This window comes from Protobothrops mucrosquamatus, unplaced genomic scaffold, assembly GCF_001527695.2.
Source record: "Protobothrops mucrosquamatus isolate PMUCROS unplaced genomic scaffold, P.Mucros_1.0 scaffold301, whole genome shotgun sequence".
Classification (NCBI taxonomy): Eukaryota; Metazoa; Chordata; class Lepidosauria; order Squamata; family Viperidae; genus Protobothrops; species Protobothrops mucrosquamatus.
The window spans coordinates 1,251,066-1,275,795 of record NW_015386644.1 but is presented as its reverse complement, the minus strand read 5'-3'; the positions used below and the strand labels follow the sequence as shown (position 1 = coordinate 1,275,795).

General features: G+C 36.5%; 1 protein-coding gene across 1 annotated transcript in view; it reads left to right on the top strand.

The window, feature by feature from the left end:
* The window catches only part of PDE11A (phosphodiesterase 11A), a 100,466-nt gene that overhangs the window by 2,410 nt on the left and 73,326 nt on the right, over positions 1 to 24,730 (top strand). The window contains exons 2-8 of the mRNA XM_015814979.1: positions 1,293 to 1,433; positions 6,153 to 6,217; positions 10,085 to 10,223; positions 12,240 to 12,315; positions 16,873 to 16,940; positions 19,187 to 19,279; positions 20,242 to 20,292. Of these exons, the coding sequence (XP_015670465.1) occupies positions 1,293 to 1,433; positions 6,153 to 6,217; positions 10,085 to 10,223; positions 12,240 to 12,315; positions 16,873 to 16,940; positions 19,187 to 19,279; positions 20,242 to 20,292 (633 nt within the window). The remainder of the gene's footprint in view (positions 1 to 1,292; positions 1,434 to 6,152; positions 6,218 to 10,084; positions 10,224 to 12,239; positions 12,316 to 16,872; positions 16,941 to 19,186; positions 19,280 to 20,241; positions 20,293 to 24,730) is intronic.

The following is a 24,730-nucleotide window of genomic DNA, read 5'->3' as shown; positions in this document are numbered from 1 at the left end:
TAATAACGAAATCACAAATTTTTAAAAAGGAACATCCAGAAATTTTCTTTGTCCACTCGTATGACATATCTCGTCCTTTTCGCAGCCCTCAATCCCTCCAAATGTATTTTCGTGCAGAACATGAATCCTAAAAGTTTATCCATCTGCCCAGTCTCTTGCATTTATATTAGTTCACCAATTTTTTCCTCTGCCACTCCTAGCAATTTTAGCATCTTTCTGTAAAAAATCTTTGCAGTTCTTCAACTGGTGATTGCCCACTTCTGCCATAATTAGTGCAGTATGAATAAGAGTAGAAATCAGCATCAGTACACTGTTTTGTATTCACACTGGATTGTGTCATATTTGCTTACTCCTTGTTTTGTACAGCACTCTTAACTGAAATAAATCCTATGTCAAATGCATGGTATTGGTTTGCCTGAAATCTATTCAGCTTCACTACCATAATTATCAAGGCTATAATTCTGTTTGAGAAAAAAGTTTCTTTTTTCTTTTTTTCACATAATTACTTTGAAACATGCAGAAAAAGCTATTCTGGGCTTTTTTTCTTGTTCTTTACTAATACTTTTCAAGATCACTTAATATCTAATTTATCTCAAAAATTTAGTAGACTGCCACTGAGAATTAATCTGTTACATTATAATTTGCCTTATGAAACCCCTAAATTAGACACTACAATCTGAAGCTAAGTAGCTCTGAGATTAATTAATGCTTTGCACCTTTACTTTCAAATTGCCATGAAAGAAAAATAAATAATGATTTCATGTTCAGCACAAGGTCGCACAGGTTTAGATCAAACTTGCTTGATTATACTTAAGGTGTTTACTTGGAACCAGATTATTGTTTTTATTATTATTTTCTTGGAATCATTATGATATGTCGAAATAGTTTGCTAGTTCTTACAGAAAGCTAATATTCCCTAGAACACGGGTGTCAAACTCACCCCGTCACGTGATGTGTCGCGACGTATCATGACTTTTTTCGCATTGCTGGAGCTGGGGTGGGCCGGCAGTTTGACACTCCTGTCCTAGAACATTTCCTAGTCAGAAATAGTTTAATCAATATTGAAATATATATTCAAGCCTCTTACAGGGAAACTAAACTGAGAACATTCCATATGTACATGTCCTAAGTTTGTGCATCTAAGTTTAATTTACAAGTAGCCAGTATTCCAGAGTGTTAGTAACTGGTTCTTTTCACAGCTCTTTTTTTTTTTAAAAAAAAAAATATTACACAATCATTTATTCATTACTTTTGGAAACCAATTGTGATTGATTTCCATCCCATGTATGAAGGCCTTGCTGGAGGTGGTTAATGATCTCTTTGAAGAACAGACAGACCTGGAGAAAATTGTGAAAAAAATTATGCATCGAGCCCAGACTCTACTCAAATGTGAGCGTTGCTTGGTATTGCTTCTTGACGACATTGAATCACCAGTAAGTAGATATTTCACATTTTGGAAAGTGTATTTTATATAAGTGTCAATGATGTTTGCATGTATTTATTCAGCATGTGCTTAGTAGAAAGTTTAAAATTTGTACAGTACTAAGTTTTTGGTTGACTAAGCTGAAACAAATAGCTGCAAAGCTAGTACGGTGGAACAATCATGAACAATTGGATGCTCAAGGTACCTGGTATTGTTGAGAGAAAAGCCTGAGTGGAATGGGAGTGTAGACTCTTGAACACAATTGTTCTTTATGCAGTAACATTCCTATTTCATAGGAAAAAGAGAGATGGGTTGTTAAGAAATATGATAAACAAACAAACAAATATTCAGCAGAAGTAGAAGTGGAATGAAGCTCATTTTCTATTATACAGTTTAGGTTTTGAGGGTGTTTTTACTTAGCCCACCAACCAATCTTTATTCTTTCCTCCACTCATCTTTAAATCTGGGAAAATGATAAGTCCAAGAGAGGACTGAATGTACATTTCCAGTCCTCTATAATGTTAAAGTAGAGAAAAAGATTAGCTTCTTATCATATACTTGGTGGTATTTAATAATAATAATAATAAAGTTGGAAGGGACCTTGGAGGTCATCAAGTCCAACCCCCTGCCCAGGCAGGAACCCTACACCATTTCAGACAAACGGCTGTCCAGTCTCTTCTTAAAAACTTCCAGTGTTGGAGCATTCACCGCTTCTGGAGGCAGGCTGTTCCATTGGTTAATTGTTCTAACTGTCAGGAAGTTTCTCCTTAGTTCTAAGTTGCTTCTCTCCTTGATCAGTTTCCACCCATTGCTTCTCGTCCTGCCTTCAGGCGCCTTGGAGAATAGCTTGACTCCCTCTTCTTTGTGGCAGCCTCTGAGATATTGGAACACTGCTATCATGTCCCCCCTCGTCCTTCTCTTCGTTAAACTAGACATACCCAATTCCAGCAACCGTTCCTTATATGCTTTAGCCTCCAGTCCCCTAATCATCTTTGTTGCTCTTCTCTGTACTCTTTCTAGAGTCTCAGCATCTTTTTTATTGAAGCCTATCTTTTAAAAAATATTTTTGAAGGCATTATAGCTAATTATTCAACCCATTAGACCAGAGATCCCCAAACTATGGGCCGTAGCTCACTACCACGCTGTGGCCTCTTGGCCACCACGCCGAATGAGTGGCTGGCCAGTGCGTGCGTGCTCACCCCTCCTTGCGCCAGTACTAGTCGAGCTGCGAGCCTTGCACTGGGGCTAGCCGGGGCTAGCAGCCCCATTTGCGGAGCGCGCATGCTGGCAGCCCCATCCATGTGCACTCGCACGCAGCCACATTTGTGTGTGTGCACATGCGTGCATAAAGGTGCCTACCCCTCCCTTTCCCACCGGGCTGCCAACCCAGAAAGGTTGGGGACCCCTGCATTAGACTCTTGACCTTTGAATATATAATCCACTGAAATTAGTTGACAACCTTTGTTTTACTGAGCTTTGGGAAAGGGTCATAATTAGAATGACCGTACGTTCTGTATTATAAAGGATACTCCTTTATTTCAGAAAGCTGTCCTTTAGATTTTTTTGTTTTGCTCTTGAATTTTCCTTTGTAAAGCAATGTCATAAACAATTTTGCTTTGATCCTTATGAACCTCTTTCAGATTTGCCCCTTTTTCAGGTTTGTCCTTTATTTTTTCCAGGAAAGTATGGTCAGTGTAGTCATAGTTTAATGTCAGGACGTACATAACATTGCAATTACAATTCCTGGCACATCTGAATAATTCTCTGATTGGTACCTTAAAAGCTACTTTAAATTAGTTTAAAATTTGATACACTGGTAGTCTAACACAGGGCTTTTCAATCTTTTCACCCATTGTACCACTTTTAGAATATGGCAACATCCGAGTACCACCAGTTGCCTAGCAAGGTGTCAAAAACTTGATGACCCCCCCCAAAAAAGTGATAAAGTACAGGTAGTCCTCGACTTACAACAGTTCGCTTAGTGACTGTTCGAAGTTACAATGGCACTGAAAAAAGTGCCCCCCAAGCCACAGCCGAGCAAGACACCTGCCTGCCCGCCCGGCTGCGCTCTTCCTCCTGTCCGAAGTTTTCATTGTTGTGATCATTTCTGTTGAGGATTGGCAGCGGGGGTGGGGTGGGGGGGTGTTTGGTTTTTATTCCCCCCATCTGCTGGGTGGTGGTTGCAGTAGGTTTTGGTCACTTCAGCTGACCTTGGGACACTGTGACCGTCATAAATATGAATCAGTTGCCAAGCATCTGAATGTAAATCACAAGACCTGGAGATGCTGCAACATTCCAGCCGATTGGTGCTTCTTCAAGGCTCAGGAGAAGCACAAGGATCAGCGCCGAGCTCCAGCTGGAGCCTGGCGCTGATCCTGGCACTTCCGCTGAGCCCTGACAGCCCTGCAGCTCCAGCCATCTCTCGCTCAGGCTTATGCGGTGTTGCCACCGGTTCAGCTCATTCCCCTCCCCCACTACCACTTTTCTAGGATGGTCGCGTACCACCTGCCAGGTGCCAATGTACCACAGGTGGTACCCGTACCACTGGTTGAAAAGCCCTGGTCTAACATTTAGGTTCAGACTCCAATTTATTTATATATTTGGTTCACACTATAGTAAACAATATAAAAATAATAATAGAACCCACACACAATGAAACCAGGTTTGGAAAAGAAAAAGAAAGAAGACCAAAACAGCTAACCCCCAAACATCCCACCAGTAACTAACATCCTGCAAATGGTACACCAGCCACTCTAGCCCAAGGCCTGGGTGGAAAACCAGGCCTTTATAGGTCTTTGGAAAGCAAACAGGGTGGGAGACATTCAGATCTGAGGGGATTTCATTCCACAAACAAAGGAAAATATATATGTCCCAGGATAATGTTCTAGGATCCAATTTCGGTTGGTGTACACATTCTGATGAGAGAGAAGTTCCCTGAAGGTGGGTTCCAGCACGAATCCGAAAGCTCAGAAGACTAAGCCTCTTTTCTCGGTGACCAAACCAGATTGGATCCTACATTTTCATTCCAGGTGGCAGGCACTGTGACAGAGAAGTTGTGTTTCCTGGGTCCTGATAGATGACCTTGTTTAATTGAAAGAACCTGAAATGCACTAATATTGATGCAGACACCATGGGACACCATGGGACATAGGTGACCCTCTAATAAATAGGCCCTATGCAGTGTAAGGTCATAACTGGCACTTTGATTGCACCCAGAAGCAAGCTGGCAATCAATGCAGCTTGCAAAGCAGGGGTGTCACATAGACATATTGAGACATGCCCATAACTGTTCTTCCTTGGCTGCTTAAAGCTTCTGACTGTTCTTCAAGGCAGTCCCAAGTAGCCTTAAATGTCCACTCAGTACTCCAAACTTCAATTAACATATCACAGTCCCTTATAATGTACTGCTATAAAAGCCATAGGTATCTGCAGCAACCATGGCGATAAAGGAATGATTATATGTGTGCAATACATAATGAAAATCCTGTTTTTTAATCCTGTTTGCTGATATCTGATAACGTCATGTAAATCATGGGGATTGTATTAGGATGTCAAAATGTTTTATCACTTACTTTCCACTGTGGATACTTACAATAAGAGCTAGGGTATTGAGCATATATTGTGTCAGTGATTGTAAGGAATTTCCCTATTAAGGTCATAAGTTGTTATTGAGAATAGTTAGAAAGCACAGTGTAGAGCAGTGATGGCGAACCTTTTAGAGACCGAGTGCCCAAACTGCAACCCAAAACCCACTTATGCATCGTTGAGTGCCGGGTGGGTGTGGCCCATTGGCTGGGTGTGGCCCATTGGGTGGGCGTGGCTGCAGTGGTAACGGAAGACTGGGTGGGACTAAAAAGTTCAATCAATCAATTCCAACTTTGCAAGATCTTTTTTTTTCCCGCGAGAAGTTGAAATTGATTGAACCTTTTTTTTTTTTTTTGCACATGGCAGCAGAGGCCTAAAGCGAAAAGGTTTTATAAAACTCAGCTGAAGGCCTAGGAGTGGGGCCACGGCGCGCGTGCCCACAGAGAGGACTCTGAGTGCCGCCTCTGGCACCCGTGCCATAGGTTCGCCACCACTGGTGTAGAGTAAGTTGAAGTGAAGCTAACTTTAGATCTGGGTGTGATTGACAGAATAAGATGCTGTCTGGGAATTTTATATATGCTCTTTTAAGTGCTAAACTGAAGAAAAAGATAAGTGTAAAAAGATACAGAAAGAATATTTTAAAATGCTTTTCAAAAGAAAAGTACTATAAAATATTTCACTTCACATTACATGGAGGTACTCAAGTAACAAAAACAATACTCAAGACAGACTTGGTTATCTTGAAATCATACTTTGGAATAATTGTTCTATTCTGTTCTGTTCTGTTCATTACATTTTTATCCCACCTTTATTACTTTATAAGTAACTCAAGGTGGCAGATATACAGTACATAATATTCCTGAAGTGGGTTGGGCTGCGAGAGAGTGACTGATTCAAAGTCACCCACCTGACTTTTTTGCCAGAGGCAGGACTAGATTACCATCTCCTGGTTTCTAGGCCAGATTAGTAATAATTTCACAGTAGATAAGGATTATGTTACATAAATAGGATTAAAAGAATGTGCTTTATGATTTAAGTATAAATAGGGCACGTGTTTATTTGTTATAATGTGATTGTGTATTTTTCTAACGTTATATAATAAATTGGCAATGTATGACATTTGCACATTTTTTTATCTTAACAGGAGGTAAAATTTACCAAGTCCTTTGAATTGATGTCTCCAAAGTGCATAGCTGATACAGAAAATAGGTTAGATTTTATTCTTTTATAATTAATCTTCTTTTTCGGAATAAAACCTAGATTATAGGACAAAATTCTGTCTCTGAAAAGCTCTTTCAAGTTCACCTTCATTCTAGAAATCCAGATAAGAGATCCTTTTTATTTATTTAATTATTTGCACAATTTTTCATTTGTTAACACCCAGCTATCATAATTTCCTTCCTTTTGTTCTACTGTTGTAAGAGCATTATATATTTTAATGCACTTGAGCTCAATATGTTGTAGAAGAGAAAATATTATTATTCTTCAGATGGTGTAATTGGTTGAATTTCTGTTATGTGGGAAACAGTTGCACAACTGTGACATGATTACATGAAATGTTATTTTAGCATAATTAGCTATCTAAAAGATTTGATTAAGTCTCCTTCTGTCAAGGGCATTCCATATGGACTTCATCTAGTTTATTAATCACATCCATGTTACTTAGCTTCAACAAATTGAAGATGCTTTCATCGTATCGATAGGTTGATTGATGTGATTATTGAAGAGCTATACAATCTTCTTCCTTCCAGCCAACTTCCATGCATTTTGGGTTATTTCTATTTCATTTTTAGCAATGAAAATATTATTTAGCTGTGCAAACATTATCATGGTAGTTTAAAATTTTGGGCTGTTTCTTCTCTCCTGCCACCCCCCCCCCAGCTTAAATAGTGGAGTGCCTTAATGACAAGATGAGTACTAATTAAATCACCTCTTTAAAAAAAAAAAGCCAGATTTTTAATACTTGAAATACTTTTAATACTTATTTGGCCAGGTTTATGTAAGGTCTCTGTATCTCATATACAACATATTACAAAGAGAGCAGTGGGGAGAAATGAAGATATGTTTAGCATAAGACAAAAGGTGCAGATCTAGGGATTCATTGAAATTTGGGAAATTGTTGCAGTATGTAGCTTGACTTATATAATTCCTAAGAATATTTAGCATGTACATTTGGTTCTAACTTTTATGTAGAAATAAAAGTCCAGAAATAAATTTGACATAGATACTGTTCTTGGAACACAAGCTAAGAACGTTGGGCTGCTATTCACTATAACATAAAACACTGCAAAGTAGTGTTGAATCTGAAAAATTTGCCTTGACCATGTAATTTCTGCCCTAATCACCTTTTTTTCCTATGTGTCTCTTTCTGTTTGCCTTAATTTTTTTTCCCAATGGAGATTCCAATTCTGTTCTAGCTAAACTTATTAGGGATTCTGATGTCTTCTGGATTTGGTTATTGTAATCTTTTTTGAATAATTTGCATCGGAAACATTTGACATTCGTGTTCTTTCTACATATCTTTAGTAATATGCAGTAATCCTTGAGTGTGTTATATAGAGCAATCAATCATGGAAAGAAAGTTGTTGAAAAAAAACAGATTTGGAATCCTTTTTTTCAGGATCCTGAAAATGGAACAACAGAACGTAATATATTTTGCCCCTAGTTATTCTTTCTTTTATTTAGACATTGTGAGGGAAAGAAGGAAGGTTTCAGGATAGAAAGAAGTGGCTAGAGAAAACTGTAGATGCATCTTTTATGTTATTTTTGAGACTAGGTTTTGTTTTCAGTAATATTTTATTCAAGTACAGATTTCTGAGTTCTTTATTTGAAAAGCAAAGGATACAATTTAGATTATGATCTGGAGTTTATTGATGGGGCATTGTGTATTTAAATGAAAAGCCAAATTCCATAAAGAAAGCATCTCAGATCCAGTAAGTCTGGCTGGGAATTGACCTCGATTTGGATTTGGTCCTTCTGGTCTGTCAGTCAAATCTTATTGCTGTGAAATACAGCTGTATGATTGACTTCCATAAATTTCATTATCAGACAAGGCCTGAAAAACAGGTCCTAGTTCGCTCTTGCCTGTAATCCTACCTTTCAATTCAACATATGCTGCACTGTTGTAGAAATCACACTAGTGCAACATGATAAATATGGAGATAAATTCCTTTTGTTAGTAAGTTCTATACCTACGATCAGTTTAAATAAAAATGAAGGATTATAAAAAGAATATTAGTTTTACTATAATTCCAAAGAGGGTAGGGAAGAGAAAAAAGACCCTTCATCAATCAGTTCTGTGTTAATATTTTGTAATAAAACAATGAATAAACAAGATGAGAATATGACAGAAAAGTAAACTAACATTAGAATAAATATATGTGTGTTCTAACAACAATCTTTGCCTCTGTGGAACTATGAGATTAGTAGTGTTTTTCAATGAGATAAATAAAAAGGTGATACCAAGACAGAAATTTTTTTAAAGAAATCAAGAATAAGGGGGAGATAAGATAAAGTAAACCTTTATTAGCTAGTTCCAAGAAATCAAATTATCAGGATACAACATATTTGAGTCAGGACTAAGGACACCCCTGATGCCATTATATTTAGCCAAGGTAAATAATAGCAAAAAAGAGAAATAAAGGATTAAAGAGAAGCAAAAACAAATTGTAAGAGCCTTCCCCCCCCCCCCCCCAACAGATTGCTTTTGGAATGGACAGTTTCTTCCCTTGATGGTGACTAATCTACATTGCTGGGGAGATGTGTTTACCAAATACAAATGTTTCTTCTAAGTCATTCAAAGGTTTACTTCTAGCCTTGTCTGGGAGAAATATGAGCTGCAAGTTGGAATAAGTGGCAGGCAGAAAACAGATGCCTGTGGACTCTAGAAAACTATGCATTTAAGAGTAATAGAAGTGTGTGAGAGAGATGAAAGAAATCTTCAAACATAGCCCAGGATTTAAGAATTTTACCTCAAGCTTGAGATATGTGACTGATCTGAGGGAATGAGTAATAGAGCCACAGACTATTGTATCTGATCTCTCACATTGCAGTGAACAAGGGCATGCCTTCAGTTTTGCAGCTTCAAACTAACAACCTACTCGTCGGTGTTTTCATCGGTTCCCTTCACTAACTTCGGACCCTTTACCCGGGGAGCAGTTCAGTTGTCTTCACGATTAAATGGTGGTCGAATAGTTCATAAATCCTCCCGAACCATCGTGTTCCTTTGTTGTTGGTTACTGAAATATCGGTCGTAGTTGTGTAGTTAGTTGTAAATTTCTGAGTATGACAACAGGCACCATACAGTATAAATACACGCAGAATAGCCCAAGCACACACTCTCCTAGAGAGAAATTCCCTAAGGATGGGCTCTAGCATGAGTCTGAAAGCTCAGAAGACTAAACTTCTGGTCCTGGTGACCAACTCAGATTGGATCCTGCAACATTATCCTGGGACATATATATTCGCCTTCATTCCTATATTTGGAAATCCCACACTTATTATTTATTTGTTCACAAAAATGTCAAGTCGTAGTTGCTGGTTCTTTAACTGGTGTTGGCTCTTATATGCACTGAGTTCTTTTGAAGAAACTAGTTCAGGGGTAGGCAACCTTGGCTCTTTTATGACTCGCGGACTTCAACTCCCAGAATTCCTGAGCCAGCATGGCTGGCTCAGGAATTCTGGGAGTTGAAGTCCACGAGTCATAAAAGAGCCAAGGTTGCCTACCCCTGAACTAGGTGATGGTGGTGGTTGTTATTATTTACTGATTAGCCAATAGGCCATATAGAATAATAATAAGACAATGTGTTACAAAATAGAGTAAAAGGCATAACTAAAGGAAAATGCAAATCATGTTTCTGTGTCACTCTAACAATTTTCCCCAGTTGTGTATAGATATAAATATTGAGAGCAAATAAATACAAGTTATCTGCCCATTTTTTATTATCTAAATGCAATTAAGCTGTTCTGAAATTTTAAAGGTTACTCTGAAACAAGATCATGGTTTCTATATATATAATAAAGTCGATCTTCAATCAATAGTGACTACATTCTTTCTTCCCTTGCTCTTTTTAATAGTTTCAAAGACAATTTGGAGAAACCATCAGCATCTTATTCAGACTGGCTAGTAAATAATAGCATTGCTGAACTTGTAGCTTCTACCGGCCTTCCAGTGAACAACAGTGATGCTTATCAGGATCCTCGCTTTGATGCAGAAGTAAGACATTTTTGACCTATATAAGTACCCCAATAGCTTTTTAATAGGTAATCATGTTTATCAAATGTAATGGCAGCTGAATACCTTTTGTGATTTGATCACAGACCTGGAAGAAATTACAAGATTTAAAGAAACATCCTCATAGTGTGTTTTAAAAAAAGTCAAGATGGTACTGGTGACCACATATTTGAATCCACAACCCTTCTGCACATGTATTGAACTTCCACACATATACATGGGATGGGGCTTCAATTGCATGGTCATGATTGCCTCTTGACCCTTTGCTCTCCCACCCATCCCCAATACTTTTGAAGATTTGCGTTCTGAATGCATCTTTTCTCCATTTGATTTAGCCATACTTAAAATAAGGATTGGATCTTTGCATCAAAGTAATTGCCTGGTCAATTCAAATCAGTCCGTTAAGGTTTTGCTCCATTGCACAGTTTCTTAGCCTTCATTATTTTTTGGAAATACCAGCTCACAATTGACAGTAGATGCTGCAAGTATCAAAATTTCCTACAATTATAGCATTTTTAATTCCTTTACTTTATTCAAAGAGCCCTAAAATAGTTTAGTTTGAGTGTCTTTGTGGGTGGGAGCCTGGTGCAGAATTAGGTGAGAATTTACAGCAGTTCAATCCATACAAAGCTAAAAGAGCAAAAGTGACATTTTTACAAAGTCTTCTGTTTATAGGAAGTCTATCAAGGAACGTCTCTAAAAGCCTTCATAATAGATTTTTTTATTATATTTGAAATAAGTGCTCAGAACCATTTTATAGAGAAAAACTGATGGAGGTAATACATTCAGTTGTTGAGAAGATGACATTAATGCCTAGGCAATATTTCCTGCCAAAAGGCGAGCTGGAATAAAGCATATAATATCCTTATTGAATGTAGAATTACAGTTTCACATATGCTCTTTTGATTAATATGTAATGCAGCTGATTAATTTTTGTTTTACATTCCCTTAAAGAGTGCATTAATAAAAATGCTGTCAACTTATTTGGAGAAAGAATATTGTTTTTTATGAGGCACAAGAAGCAATAATTAATTCTTCATGCTGTTGTGTTGCTCTTTAATATTTAATCTCCAAAGTCAATTTTTCAGGAACAATGATTATTGAAGACAAAAATTCTTTATTATTAAAATAACATCTGATTAGTATAAAAGAAAGCTAAGAACTGAGATTTGCCATCAGATGTTGTTTTTGTTCCTTTCCTGCACTTCTTGAATTGCAAGTAAATTTATTATATAGTTTAGTTGTGAAGTGCCTTTAACCTTTTGGAAACTTATTTATAATGTTTGTTAGTAATGGGTCCAGCAACTACTTCATTTACAGCACAGCAAAAATCACAGGTTGAACTCCATATACAATAAATTATTGCTTAAAATGATAAAAAGCAGCAAAGACTATTAAAATACAAAACAGATTAAAAAAAAGGATCACCAAAGTTCAAGAAGAAAAGATTTTCAGTTCAATTGAGATGTGTTCAATTAAAATGCATAGATCCATAGCATTTTGCCTAGTATTGAAGCACTTTTTTTTTTCAAATATGCAATGGAATGATGGTACAGGTAGTCCTCAACTTACGACCATTTATTTAGCAACTGTTCAAAGTTACGACAGTGCTGAAAAAACTGACTTATAAGTGATCCTCACATTTACAACTGTCACAGCACCTAGTTGTAACACAATCAAAATTTGGCATTTGGCAACCAGTGTGTATTTATGATGGTGTAGTGACCTAGGGTCACATGATCTTCATTTGTGACCTTCCCAGACAGCTTCCAACAAGCAAAGTCAATGAGAAAAGCTGGATTTGCTTAATTACTGCAGGATTTGCTTAATGACTGCAGCAAAAAGTTTGTAAATCAGCTGCAATTCTTCTAATAACCATGTCACTTAGTGATAGAAGTTGTGTTCCCAATTGTGGTCCTAAGTCAAGGGCTACCTGTATACCTTTTGGATTAAGACTAAATCTTATATTATGGTAGTTGATTAAATTTTTTTATCTAGGTTGATCAGATGTCTGGTTTTCACATAAGATCTGTGCTCTGCGTACCTATATGGAATAACAGTCACCAAATAATTGGTAAGATACTAAAAATACTTTTTAAATATAATACATGTGTTAATGTGTTGATATGATATAGTTCACTATCAATTACTACAGTAGTACTGTAATAATAAGAAACTGTTTTATATATTTGCAAATTAAATTTATAATTGATATTGTGCATGTCTGTATAAAATGGTATAAAATAATCTAGAAAACAAACTATCTAGAACTGTAACAAAACTTTACTATTGGCTGTTTTAGTAATTAATTTATTAATTATTAATTACCATATATACTAAATATACTAATATACTAAATATACTAAAATATACTAAAAATAAATATAATTCTGCTTGAAAAAATAAACAAAAGCCTATTTCTGATGTTTTAACTACTGATCCAGCAGTATCTAAAAGAGGATTAGGAAGAAAAGAAGATTGGCAAGCAACAGATCGCTCCGCTTCCAAATTTAATTATAATTTATTGTCTCATGGAATTTGTTATGTTAAAAAACGCGATACACAAAGAATATTTGTACAATAAGTTGACATGAAGTTTGACACTCAGAGCTAAATCTAATTCAGCCAGTATGGAAGGGGGGGAGCTACTATTTCGAGTTGTTTCATTCAGCTGAATTCAAGCTTTGATGAATATATTAGTAATCCAGTNGATTGTTGGATGAGCAGCCACAAAAGTAGCCAAGGGAAGTGATTGAAGCCTGGGAAATGGGCCCCTCGTCAAGTCAACAGAAGTGCTAATTTACCACCAGCTTATCAAGTATTTAGGAGGGCTTGGTAGCACAAGGAAACAACAACCAATGACTTTATAGCCAGCATCAACACATCAATCAACATTTAAAGACTCATACGCAACAGGCACCATATTAATACACGCAGAATAGCCCAAGCACACACTCTCCAAGAGAGAAATTCCCTGAGGATGGGCTCTAGCATGAGTCTGAAAGCTCAGAAGACTAAACTTCTGGTCCTGGTGACCAACTCAGATTGGATCCTGCAACGTTATCCTGGGACATATATATTCGCCTTCATTCCTATATTTGGAAATCCCACACTTATTATTTATTTGTTCACAACCATGTCAAGTCATAGTTGCTGGTTCTTTAACTGGTGTTGGCCCTTATATGCACTGAGTTCTTTAGAAGAAACTAGGTCCTGCTGGCTCAGGAATTCTGGGAGTTGAAGTCCACGAGTCATAAAAGAGCCACGGTTGCCAACCCCTGAACTAGGTGGTGGTGGTGGTTGTTATTATTATTTATTGATTAGACAATAGGCCATATAGAATAATAATAAGACAGTGTGTTACAAAATAGAGTAAAAGGCATAACTAAAGGAAAATGCAAATCATTTTTCTGTGTCACTCTAACAATTTCCCCCAGTTGTGTATAGATATAAATATTGAGAGCAAATAAATCCAAGTTATCTGCCCATTTTTTATTATCTAAACGCAATTAAGCTGCTCTGAAATTTTAAAGGTTACTCTGAAACAAGATCATGGTTTCTATATATATATATTAAAGTCGGTCTTCAACCAATAGTGACTACATTCTTTTTTCCCTTGCTCTTTTTAATAGTTTCAAAGACAATTTGGAGAAACCATCAGCATCTTATTCAGACTGGCTAGTGAATAATAGCATTGCCGAACTTGTAGCTTCCACCGGCCTTCCAGTGAACAACAGTGATGCTTATCAGGATCCTCGCTTTGATGCAGAAGTAAGACATTTTTGACCTATATAAGTACCCCAATAGCTTTTTAATAGGTAATCATGTTTATCAAATGTAATGGCAGCTGAATACCTTTTGTGATTTGATCACAGACCTGGAAGAAATTACAAGATTTAAAGAAACATCCTCATGGTGTGTTTTAAAAAAAAAGTCAAGATGGTGCTGGTGACCACATATTTGAATCCACAACCCTTCTGCACATGTATTGAACTTCCACACATATACATGGGATGGGGCTTCAATTGCATGGTCATGATTGCCTCTTGATCCTTTGCTCTCCCACCCATCCCCAATACTTTTGAAGATTTGCGTTCTGAATGCATCTTTTCTCCATTTGATTTAGCCATACTTAAAATAAGGATTGGATCTTTGCATCAAAGTAATTGCCTGGTCAATTCAAATCAGTCCATTAAGGTTTTGCTCCATTGCACAGTTTCTTAGCCTTCATTATTTTTTGGAAATACCAGCTCACAATTGACAGTAGATGCTGCAAGTATCAAAATTTCCTACAATTATAGCATTTTTAATTCCTTTACTTTATTCAAAGAGCCCTAAAATAGTTTAGTTTGAGTGTCTTTGTGGGTGGGAGCCTGGTGCAGAATTAGGTGAGAATTTACAGCAGTTCAATCCATACAAAGCTAAAAGAGCAAAAGTGACATTTTTACAAAGTCTTCTGTTTATAGGAAGTCTATCAAGGAACGTCTCTAAAAGCCTTCATAATAGATTTTTTTATTATATTTGAAATAAGTGCTCAGAACCATTTTATAGAGAAAACTGATGGAGGTAATAAATTCAGTTGTTGAGAAGATGACATTAATGCCTAGGCAATATTTCCTGCCAAAAGGCAAGCTGGAATAAAGCGTATAATATTCTTACTGAATGTAGAATTACAATTTCACATATGCTCTTTTGATTAATATGTAATGCAGCTGATTAATTTTTGTTTTACATTCCCTTAAAGAGTGCATTAATAAAAATGCTGTCAACTTATTTGGAGAAAGAATATTGTTTTTTATGAGGCAGAAGAAGCAATAATTAATTCTTCATGCTATTGTGGTGCTCTTTAATATTTAATCTCCAAAGTCAATTTTTCAGGAACAATGATTATTGAAGACAAAAATTCTTTATTATTAAAATAACATCTGATTAATATAAAAGAAAGCTAAGAACTGAGATTTGCCATCAGATTTTGTTTTTGTTCCTTTCCTGCACTTCTTGAATTGCAAGTAAATTTATTATATAGTTTAGTTGTGAAGTGCCTTTAACCTTTTGGAAACTTATTTATAATGTTTGTTAGTAATGGGTCCAGCAACTACTTCATTTATAGCACAGCAGAAATCACAGGTTGAACTCCATATACCATAAATTATTGCTTAAAATGATAAAAAGCAGCAAAGACTATTAAAATACAAAACAGATTAAAAAAAAGGATCACCAAAGTTCAAGAAGAAAAGATTTTCAGTACAACTGAGATGTGTTCAATTAAGTTGCATAGATCCATATCATTTTGCCTAGTATTGAAGCACTTTTTTTTCAAATATGCAATGGAATGATGGTACAGGTAGTCCTCAACTTACGACCATTTATTTAGCAACTGTTCAAAGTTACGACAGTGCTGAAAAAAACGACTTACAAGTGATCCTCACATTTACAACTGTCACAGCACCTAGTTGTAACACAATCAAAATTTGGCATTTGGCAACCAGTGTGTATTTATGATGGTGTAGTGACCTAGGGTCACATGATCTTCATTTGTGACCTTCCCAGACAGCTTCCAACAAGCAAAGTCAATGGGAAAAGCTGGATTTGCTTAGTTACTGCAGGATTTACTTAATGACTGTGGCAAAAAGTTTGTAAATCAGCTGTAACTCTTCTCAATTAGTGATAGAAGTTGTGTTCCCAATTGTGGTCCTAAATCAAGGGCTATCTATATACCTTTTGGATTAAGACTAAATCATACGTTATGATAGTTGATGAAATTTTTTTATCTAGGTTGATCAGATGTCTGGTTTTCACATAAGATCTGTACTCTGCGTACCTATATGGAATAACAGTCACCAAATAATTGGTAAGATACTAAAAATACTTTTTAAATATAAAACGTGTTAATATGTTGATATGATATAGTTCACTATCAATTACTACAGTAGTACTGTAATAATAAGAAATTGTTCTTTTGTACATTTGCAAATTAAATTTATAATTGATATTGTGCATGTCCGTATAAAATGGTATAAAACAATCTAGAAAACAAACAATCTAGAACTGTAACAAAACTTTACTATTGGCTGTTTTAGTGATTAATTTATTAATCATTAATGGTAAAATAAATAAAATTCTGCTTGAAAAAATAAACAAAAGCCTATTTCTGACGTTTTAACGACTGATCCAGCAGTACTTAAAAGAGGATTAGGAAGAAAAGAAGATTGGCAAGCAACAGATCGCTCCGCTTCCAAATTAATTATAATTTATTGTCTCATGGAATTTGTTATGTTAAAAAACGCGATACACAAAGAATATTTGTACAATAAGTTGACATGAAGTTTGACACTCAGAGCTAAATCTAATTCAGCCAGTATGGAAGGGGGGGAGCTACTATTTCGAGTTGTTTCATTCAGCTGAATTCAAGCTTTGATGAATATATTAGTAATCCAGTATCAGAGGCTGTTGGTATAATAGCACTTATAATTTATAATGCAAGTATTATGCTTTATGGTTTTTGAATTTTGAGTTCTTGTTTTGTGGCATATCTCCTTTATTAATTTATTTATGTATATGGTTTATCATTGTGAATACACAGTTTCCTTTAAAATATAAAATTAACTATGCTTGCTAATTCCTTATGAAGGGGTTGCTCAGGTGCTGAATAGACTTGATGGAAAACCTTTTGATGATGCTGATCAGCGGCTCTTTGAGGTAAGATATGTCAAATTGATGCAGTTTAATTACATAATATTCACTGCAGCATATATATTTCTATACATGACATCTTCCTGTAACACGTGTGGCAAGTAAAAAAATCTAATAGAATCTTCTTGGATTACCTGATTTCAGTACAACTTCAACTTATGACCACAACTGAGCCTCAAATTTATGTTTTGTTAAGTGAGCTTTGCCCCATTTTACAACTTTCCTTGCCACATTTGTTAAGTGAATCACTGCAGTTGTTAAATTAGTAACATGGTTAAGTAAATCTGGCTTCCCCCACTGACTTTGCTTGTCAGAAGGTCGCAAAAGGCGATCACATGACTCCGGGACACTGCAACCGTCATAAATGTGAGTCAGCTGCCAAGCATCCGAATGTAAATCATGTGACCATGGGGATGCTGCAACAGTCGTAAGCGTGAAGAATGGTCAGTTGTAACTTTGAACGGTCACTAAATGAACTGTTGTTGTAATTCGAGGACTACCTGTATATTAGTGGTGGCAGTTATCTTTAGAACCTGTGTTGCTGTAGTGTGCTTCGGCATTTGTTTGAGTGATAATGAGACAACTAAATAGTAACACTGAAATGGAAGGTTGAATCTGCTATTCTAAAAACACCAAACTTTGCTCTTCCATTTTGGCTTAAAAATAATTATGTTTGCATATGAAACACGTATAATGTAATAATTATACCTTTAATATTATTAAACAATATCTGCCTATCTTAGGTTCTTGGGCTCCATCGGTGGATAAAGATGCCAAATCCAGTCTAAACATATGTCTGTCTATGCAACCATCCATAATTTATTGAGCTTGTAGGGCACCAAACTCATATAAAAAGTCTGTACTAGTTGGTTTCAGCTAATAATTGTTGAGTTTTCACCGCTTCTGGAGGCAGGTTGTTCCACTGGTTAATTGTTCTAACTGTCAGGAAGTTTCTCCTTAGTTCTAGGTTGCTTCTCTCCTTGATCAGTTTCCATCTGTTGCTTCTTGTCCTGCCTTCAGATGCTTTGGAAAATAGCTTGACTCCCTCTTCTTTGTGGCAGCCCCTGAGATATTGGAACACTGCTATCATGTTCCCCCTCGTCCTTCTCTTCGTTAAACTAGACATACCCAATTCCAGCAACCGTTCCTTATATGCTTTAGCCTCCAGTCCCCTAATCATCTTTGTTGTTCTTCTCTTTACTCTTTCTAGAGTCTTAGCATCTTTTTTACATCGTGGTGACCAAAACTGGATGCAGTATTCCAAGTGTGTCCTTACCAAGGCATTGTAAAGTGGTATTAACACTTCACGTGATCTTGATTCTATCCCTCTGTTAATGCAGCCTAAGAGTTTTGCTGAGGGCTTGAACTCTGCTCAGAGTTTTGCTGAGGGCTTGAACTCTGTTCATGTTTCTGTGCAATAGTGATGCAGGCTATGATGTATTTTGCTATAAAAAGATCTTGCGATGTCCAGTATTTGTTTCTTTGGCATTTGGAGTAAAAAGGGGTTGTTTTTTCCCCAATCAAGCATACATGCATGACTCATTCTTGTTCTTTTTCTGAGAAGCTGAGTTTTTAGAAGATAAACTAAGCACCAGTGTCTAGGGAAGCAATTTTGTATTTTCCTTGTAAGATTTCTTCCCTGCAATCCTTCCTTCCTTCCTTCCTTCCTTTCTTTCTTTCTTTCTTTCTTTCATTCCAGTATGGAGAAGCATATTTGTTTGTTCGTTCTTATGTTCATAAGCTAGCTATTGCAAGGCTGCCAAAAAAGATAAAACCTCATCTTGAAAGTGAAAAATAAGAATTGTGATGTCAGGTGGTACGTGTTGCTGACTCTCTATAAGAAAACCCACAATAAATAGGGAAAAAGTCAGCACTCCCCCTTGCCCCCTGGACAAGAATCTCTGAAACCTGTATAGGACATTTCAAATTTCTTTCTCATTTTGGGGTTTTTAAAAAAATTAACACTTGACTAATCTTTCTGCAAACTGACATGCCAAAATCTGCATAGACTGCCACTCTGTGCATTCATACAGTCCTGAGAAGGAAGAACTTAATTGTTTCCATGTTTCCTTGAGCTGTAAACACAGTAGCATTTCAAATGGGACTGTTTTGTTCTGAGCTCACACAATATGTGTTTTCTATTTCATACACATCCTAGGAACCAGAACGTTGCTTTCTTTATTCCATTCAGTATTATTAGATTTTGAAATCACCTATATTAAAGCTAGATTTCTTTTTTTCATTTTTTTTAGGCTTTTGTTATATTTTGTGGCTTGGGCATCAATAATACTATAATGTATGACCAAGTGAAGAAGTCCTGGGCAAAGCAATCTGTGGCTCTTGATGTAAGTATTATTGAAAATCAGGCTTTTTTTTTTTAAAAGCTTTTTATGAGACTGATTTGAAGGATGATATATATATATATTTGGAAAGGGGTTGGTAAGAAGGCAACAATGCCAATATATATATACAAGTATTGAATTGTTGCAGTGTGTAGGGTCCTAGCATATAGAAAATGAACAGGAAGAGCAGACTGGAAAGAAATTAATATTGAAAATAGAAACAAAAGAAAACAAAAAAAAGTTATGTATACTGAACTTTGACTTCCTCTCTATTAAACAAGTGAAGAAAACAATTTTTTTATTAAAAAGAATAGACTGAAGAAACAGAAGAAACATTGTGCCATGTAAAAAAGTGTCTAAATCATCGGCTCATTATTACAGTTTTATTCCTGCAAAGTGAGACAGATTTTAAGAGTTTTTTTAAAAACTCTTTTAGACTGTTATCTAATTTCTTAATTTGGTATGAGTAGTTTCTATACATACCTCAATCATTTAATTCAACTTTTAAAAACAAACTATTAGGAAACATTTTTAAGATTTGTCAAAAAAAAACAACAACCCCAGAAAATGTTTGGTGCCTCTCAGCAGCCCCTCAGTTTTTCAGGATACTTTTCCCCGGGCAGTTATATCTCTGTACAGTGGTGGTTGGTACTATTGCCAGGATCAAAAATAATTCAAATAACTTATTTATTAATTTGCCTTGCAAATAAGGCTGAAAAGACTTAAAAACTCAAAGTAGGCATAGATGAGTAGCTGTATTAATCTAGAAGTAGAACCATGGGCATTCTAGTTTTCTTTAAAATTGGGTCCACCAGGGTAAGTAGTTTCATGGATAATATATATTGCAGAGATACTAATAAACCATTGTAATATTCACTTCCTTGACGGCTTAAGAAGACTAATTTAGCTTCTCACCTGTAACCATTTCTCTTTCTCCCCCCTCCCTCCCATTTGTTCTGGATCAGGTGCTGTCTTATCATGCAACATGTTCAAAGGCAGAACTTGACAAAGTTAAGGTAACATAATGATATTTCACTTATTCTGCAAAATTTTTAATAAAAATATATTTGAATCTGTAATAGAAATAGACTGCTGATTCAATTTCTTCGGTTGCTATGCAGTTTCTTCAATGTTTGTGAAATGTTTGTGATCAAATGATTACTCTTGCTAGGATTTTCTGGATTTTATGATTTTGGCTCTGCATTATTCCTCCCTCAATAAATGCACTTGTAACTTTCTATCTTCTCTCTTTCACTTTTACTTGGCTCACATATTGTGTTTAGCCATGGTTGGTCATGGTGTGCTCAATAACTGAGGTTTGTTGAATAAACCACAGTTGGTAGAGTTCATTCACTATAATGAACATTGTGGTTTACAAACCATAGGGGCTGAATTGAGATTGTAAGGCATCTAGAGTGCTTATATAAGCAGAAAAGTGAGGTATACATACGTTCAGTAATAAAAAAAATAAACACCCTGCCACAAGCAAATTAAATCAAATAAACCAAATTATAGCATTGAGGACGAGTACTGTAAACTTTTGATTTGAGAGTTGCAGTATTTTTACATTAATGTGATGTCCAAAAGCTGTAGGCAAAGCTATGGTTACATGCAATGTGCAAAGCCAAATGTGTTGATGTAGTTCCTCCATTTTAACATTTTATCTAGTGATAAGTGCTATAATAGTTTGTGGTGAGAACAATTGTACATATTGCTATAATCTGGGGCAGCACGATGGGAGGCTGCAAATTGGGAACTGGAAGCCATATGTGGCCTGTGGAATATAGGTTAGTCATCCTAGTTTGATATGGTATAGGAATTTTATCTGCTTTCTACTAGTTGACCATTCCATTGTAGTGACTAATAGTCGTATTTGTATATTGATGGAAGTGCCTAATGTGCACAGAGTACTATATTAAAAAATACCTGTAAAACAGTTGTTTGCAAAGGTCATGATCTCAGTGATACGTTATATATGAGAGAAAGGAGTAGGAAGGGAAAGGGAAACTTAACTGGCCAGAAGATAGAAGGCAAATGAGATGAAAGATGAATAAGGAAGCCAGAAAGTAGGACATTAAAAAAAACATAGCAACATTTTCTTAAAGTGAAATAACTAGAAAGCCAGAAAGAAAATTCCATGCACAAGGAACAAGCTAATATGCAATACAAGAAATAAAAAGTTCAGGATTGCTGCCAATCCTTGTAGGCTATACCACTCTCTGTCCCATAGATACATGTGGTTTATGATTATATGGTGGTTGAATATGGATATTGTACATTCAGATAACCAACAAACTAGATAGAATTATTTCAGCCATTATTTGCTAGTGTGTTTGGTAATTCAAGCCATATTTTGGATCATGAATTCTACCTCTAGTATAAAGCACAGTTTTAAGTGATATCTGATACTAGACCAGCATCTAGAAAACCTGTAACTGTTATGTACAGACTAGCTTTGTAAAATTACTTCAAAAAAAGTAAGTGCCCTTTAAGTTCTGAGACTCAGAAAAATTATGTTATAAATTTTGTCTTAAATTTCAACCAAGTCCATTTCCAAAGAAAATATGTGAACAGTTCTGTAAGTATTTACAGTTAAGTGGAAAAAAACGCTTATCTAAATTGTGCAGCTGGGAATGATGTGTATGTAACAAATTAATAATTTGTGGATGAGTTATATTATTTATAGTTTGTATTCATTTTTGTAAGGCAAATAATACTCAGGAGAATCTTATGATACAAAATATTGAACCACTTGTTTTATACATCTTTGGTTCAATATGTAATATTTTTGGTTAGGCACTTCTGACCTTTGCTAAGCCCAAACACAAAACAGAGATATAATCAATAGGACTTGTAATTAATTACTGCTTCAAAAGTCATTTCCATTTGTTGAAATAGCATTCAACACTAATATGGTGAAGCATTTATGTATTGTTGTTCTGCATGTATATACATTTCAGCAATGTGTTGTATAGCTCCAGAGATTTGCATCAGTAAAAAAAAATCCCCCTTGGTGGTATTCTGTGTATTGTAGAAATCAAGCAAAAGATTTTAACATTTTTTTTTGCAAAACTTTGTTAGATCGAATATATTGAGACGTACAATTTTTTTGTAAGAGATTATGCATTTTTTTTCTTTTTTATGTAAGGACTTTAGCTAAATTTTAAAAAATAGCACAGGAAAATATCTTCCATATAAAGCAGTGGTGGCAAACCTATGGCACGCATGCCAGAGGCGGCACTCAGAGCCCTCTCTGTGGGCACTCTCACCATGCCCCGGAGATGGCAACCATTTCTCTTCAACCAACCGCCTGCTAACTCGCTGAGGTCCCACAATGGCTGGATGCATCCCAGCACCCATGCGCTCGCTGGCCTCTGTGTGCAGGGGCTGATGGTGTCAGGCAGCAGCTGCCCCGGCCCCTGCCTCACCTTGCCCTGTGACAATGGTGCCCTCGCCCTGCCTCGCCTTGCCTCATTCCGCAGGATGAGCCTCCTGCCCACTGTCCCACCTGCCAGAGACCTCCTGGATCTCCCCCAACCCTGCCCGGACCCCACAGGCATTCCTCCCCACGAGCAACATTGAGGTGATCATGCCCACCTTGGCCACACCCACGCAATCTACCATGACCACCACAGCCACACCCATCCAGTGGGCCTGGCACCTGGCACACAGGTGCCAGGCCCTGGGTGCCAGGGCACCTGGGTGCCAGGGCACCTGGCACCCAGCGATAAATAAGTGGGTTTTGGGTTGCAGTTTGGGCACTCAGTCTCTAAAAGGTTCGCCATCACTGATATAGAGAATGGCACTTTTAGATCTTTATCGTTGTGTTTCTTCTCAAATGTGGGTTGTTATCTTGCAGTCATGAGCTACTTACAGGAAAGTCACACATTTTTTTAAAAAACCTGTTCAGTTTGTGCAAATAAAGTGAGAACAGAGTAACTTGAGACACATTTTGATTTTAGCCATCCATAGGTTTCGTTAATTGTTAAAAACATCAGGCAGTCCCAACACTGCTGTGATCAATGGTTAGTTTTCTGTTGGCTGATGACTTCCAGTTTACTGTAAAAAAACATCTGTGCGTGGTGTCTATAAAAATTTACATGTTAGTGTTCAGTAATTTCACATATTATTTTAAATGTCTAGTCTTTTGGGCAATTAAAAAAAGCTAAAGATGACCAGTCTATCAGAAATGCAAATAGAAGTAGCCTTTTAAATATAAATATATTACCCATCTCTAACTCCCATTAAACTTTTTAGTGTGAACACACACACACACACACACACCTTGTTATTCCCAAGAGGGGAGGGTCACACAAATTCCTTTAGCATTTACTGTGCCACAATACTATGAGGTTTGAGACTCTTGAATTAGTCATCACTAATGTAACACATTGGTGTGATTTGCATAATGTGTCCAAATTATGATAATTTGTGCCTGGTTATTTTAACCTTGAAGGAGAACTCTGAATTGATTATTCTATAATATCTTTGTTTCCTTGGCTATCCATGGTATTCTCAGGAATTATCTTTAATACCAAAGTTCAAAAGCATCAATATTCTTCCTATCCTGCTTCTTCAAATCCAACTTGCACGTTGTAGTGGAGCACGGGTGTCAAACTCACTGCGTCATGTGACGTGTCGCAACGTATCACAACTTTTTTTTGCATTGCCGGCCTCCGTATGATGCAACCAGCTTGCAGGCCGGCAGTTTGACACCCCTGTAGTAAATCATCACAGGGAAAAACCATTGCCTGTCCAATTCTCTTATTTGCAGGTAGACACATCCTAGCATTTGAATATCTTTTTCTGAATCTTCTGGATCTTCATTGCTAATCAGCATAGTTTTGACTCCTGATTTCTTCAGTGTTGGTTTTGATCGTAAAAGGTAGATTTCTTTATTACTGATTTCTTTATTGTTGATTGTTCATTCTTAAAGGCAGAAGCTATCCATCACTTCAGTATCTTCATTGTCAGTTTTAAGCCTGGTTAATCTAAATTTAATTCAGTGAATTAAAGTGCCCCCCCTCCCACTCCAGACAGTTTGCTATAGAGTTGGATGGCACCTCATTAGTTTGGCCTTTCTTATATTCAGTCTTAGTCCCATTTTTTTCCACTGGGGTCCTTGATTTTCATTATTAGAGTTTGCCGATTATTTGCATGTTCAGCTATCATAGTGGTATCATCAGCATTGCATCAGTTTATTGTTCTTTCTTCCTCCAGTTTTAAAGATACATTTTCTTTCAGTCCAGCTTTTCTTAATATATACCCAACTTATAAGTGGAATAAATAAGGAGAGAAGATACTGGCTTGTCTTTCTTCTTTGTTAACTGGAGCCAGTCTGTTTCATCTTGTCATTTCCTGTCTTGTGTATGGGTTTCTCATGAGGACAATGAGGTTATTCTGGATTTCCCATGTTTTTAAACCCATTCCATAGTTTTACACGGTCAACAACAA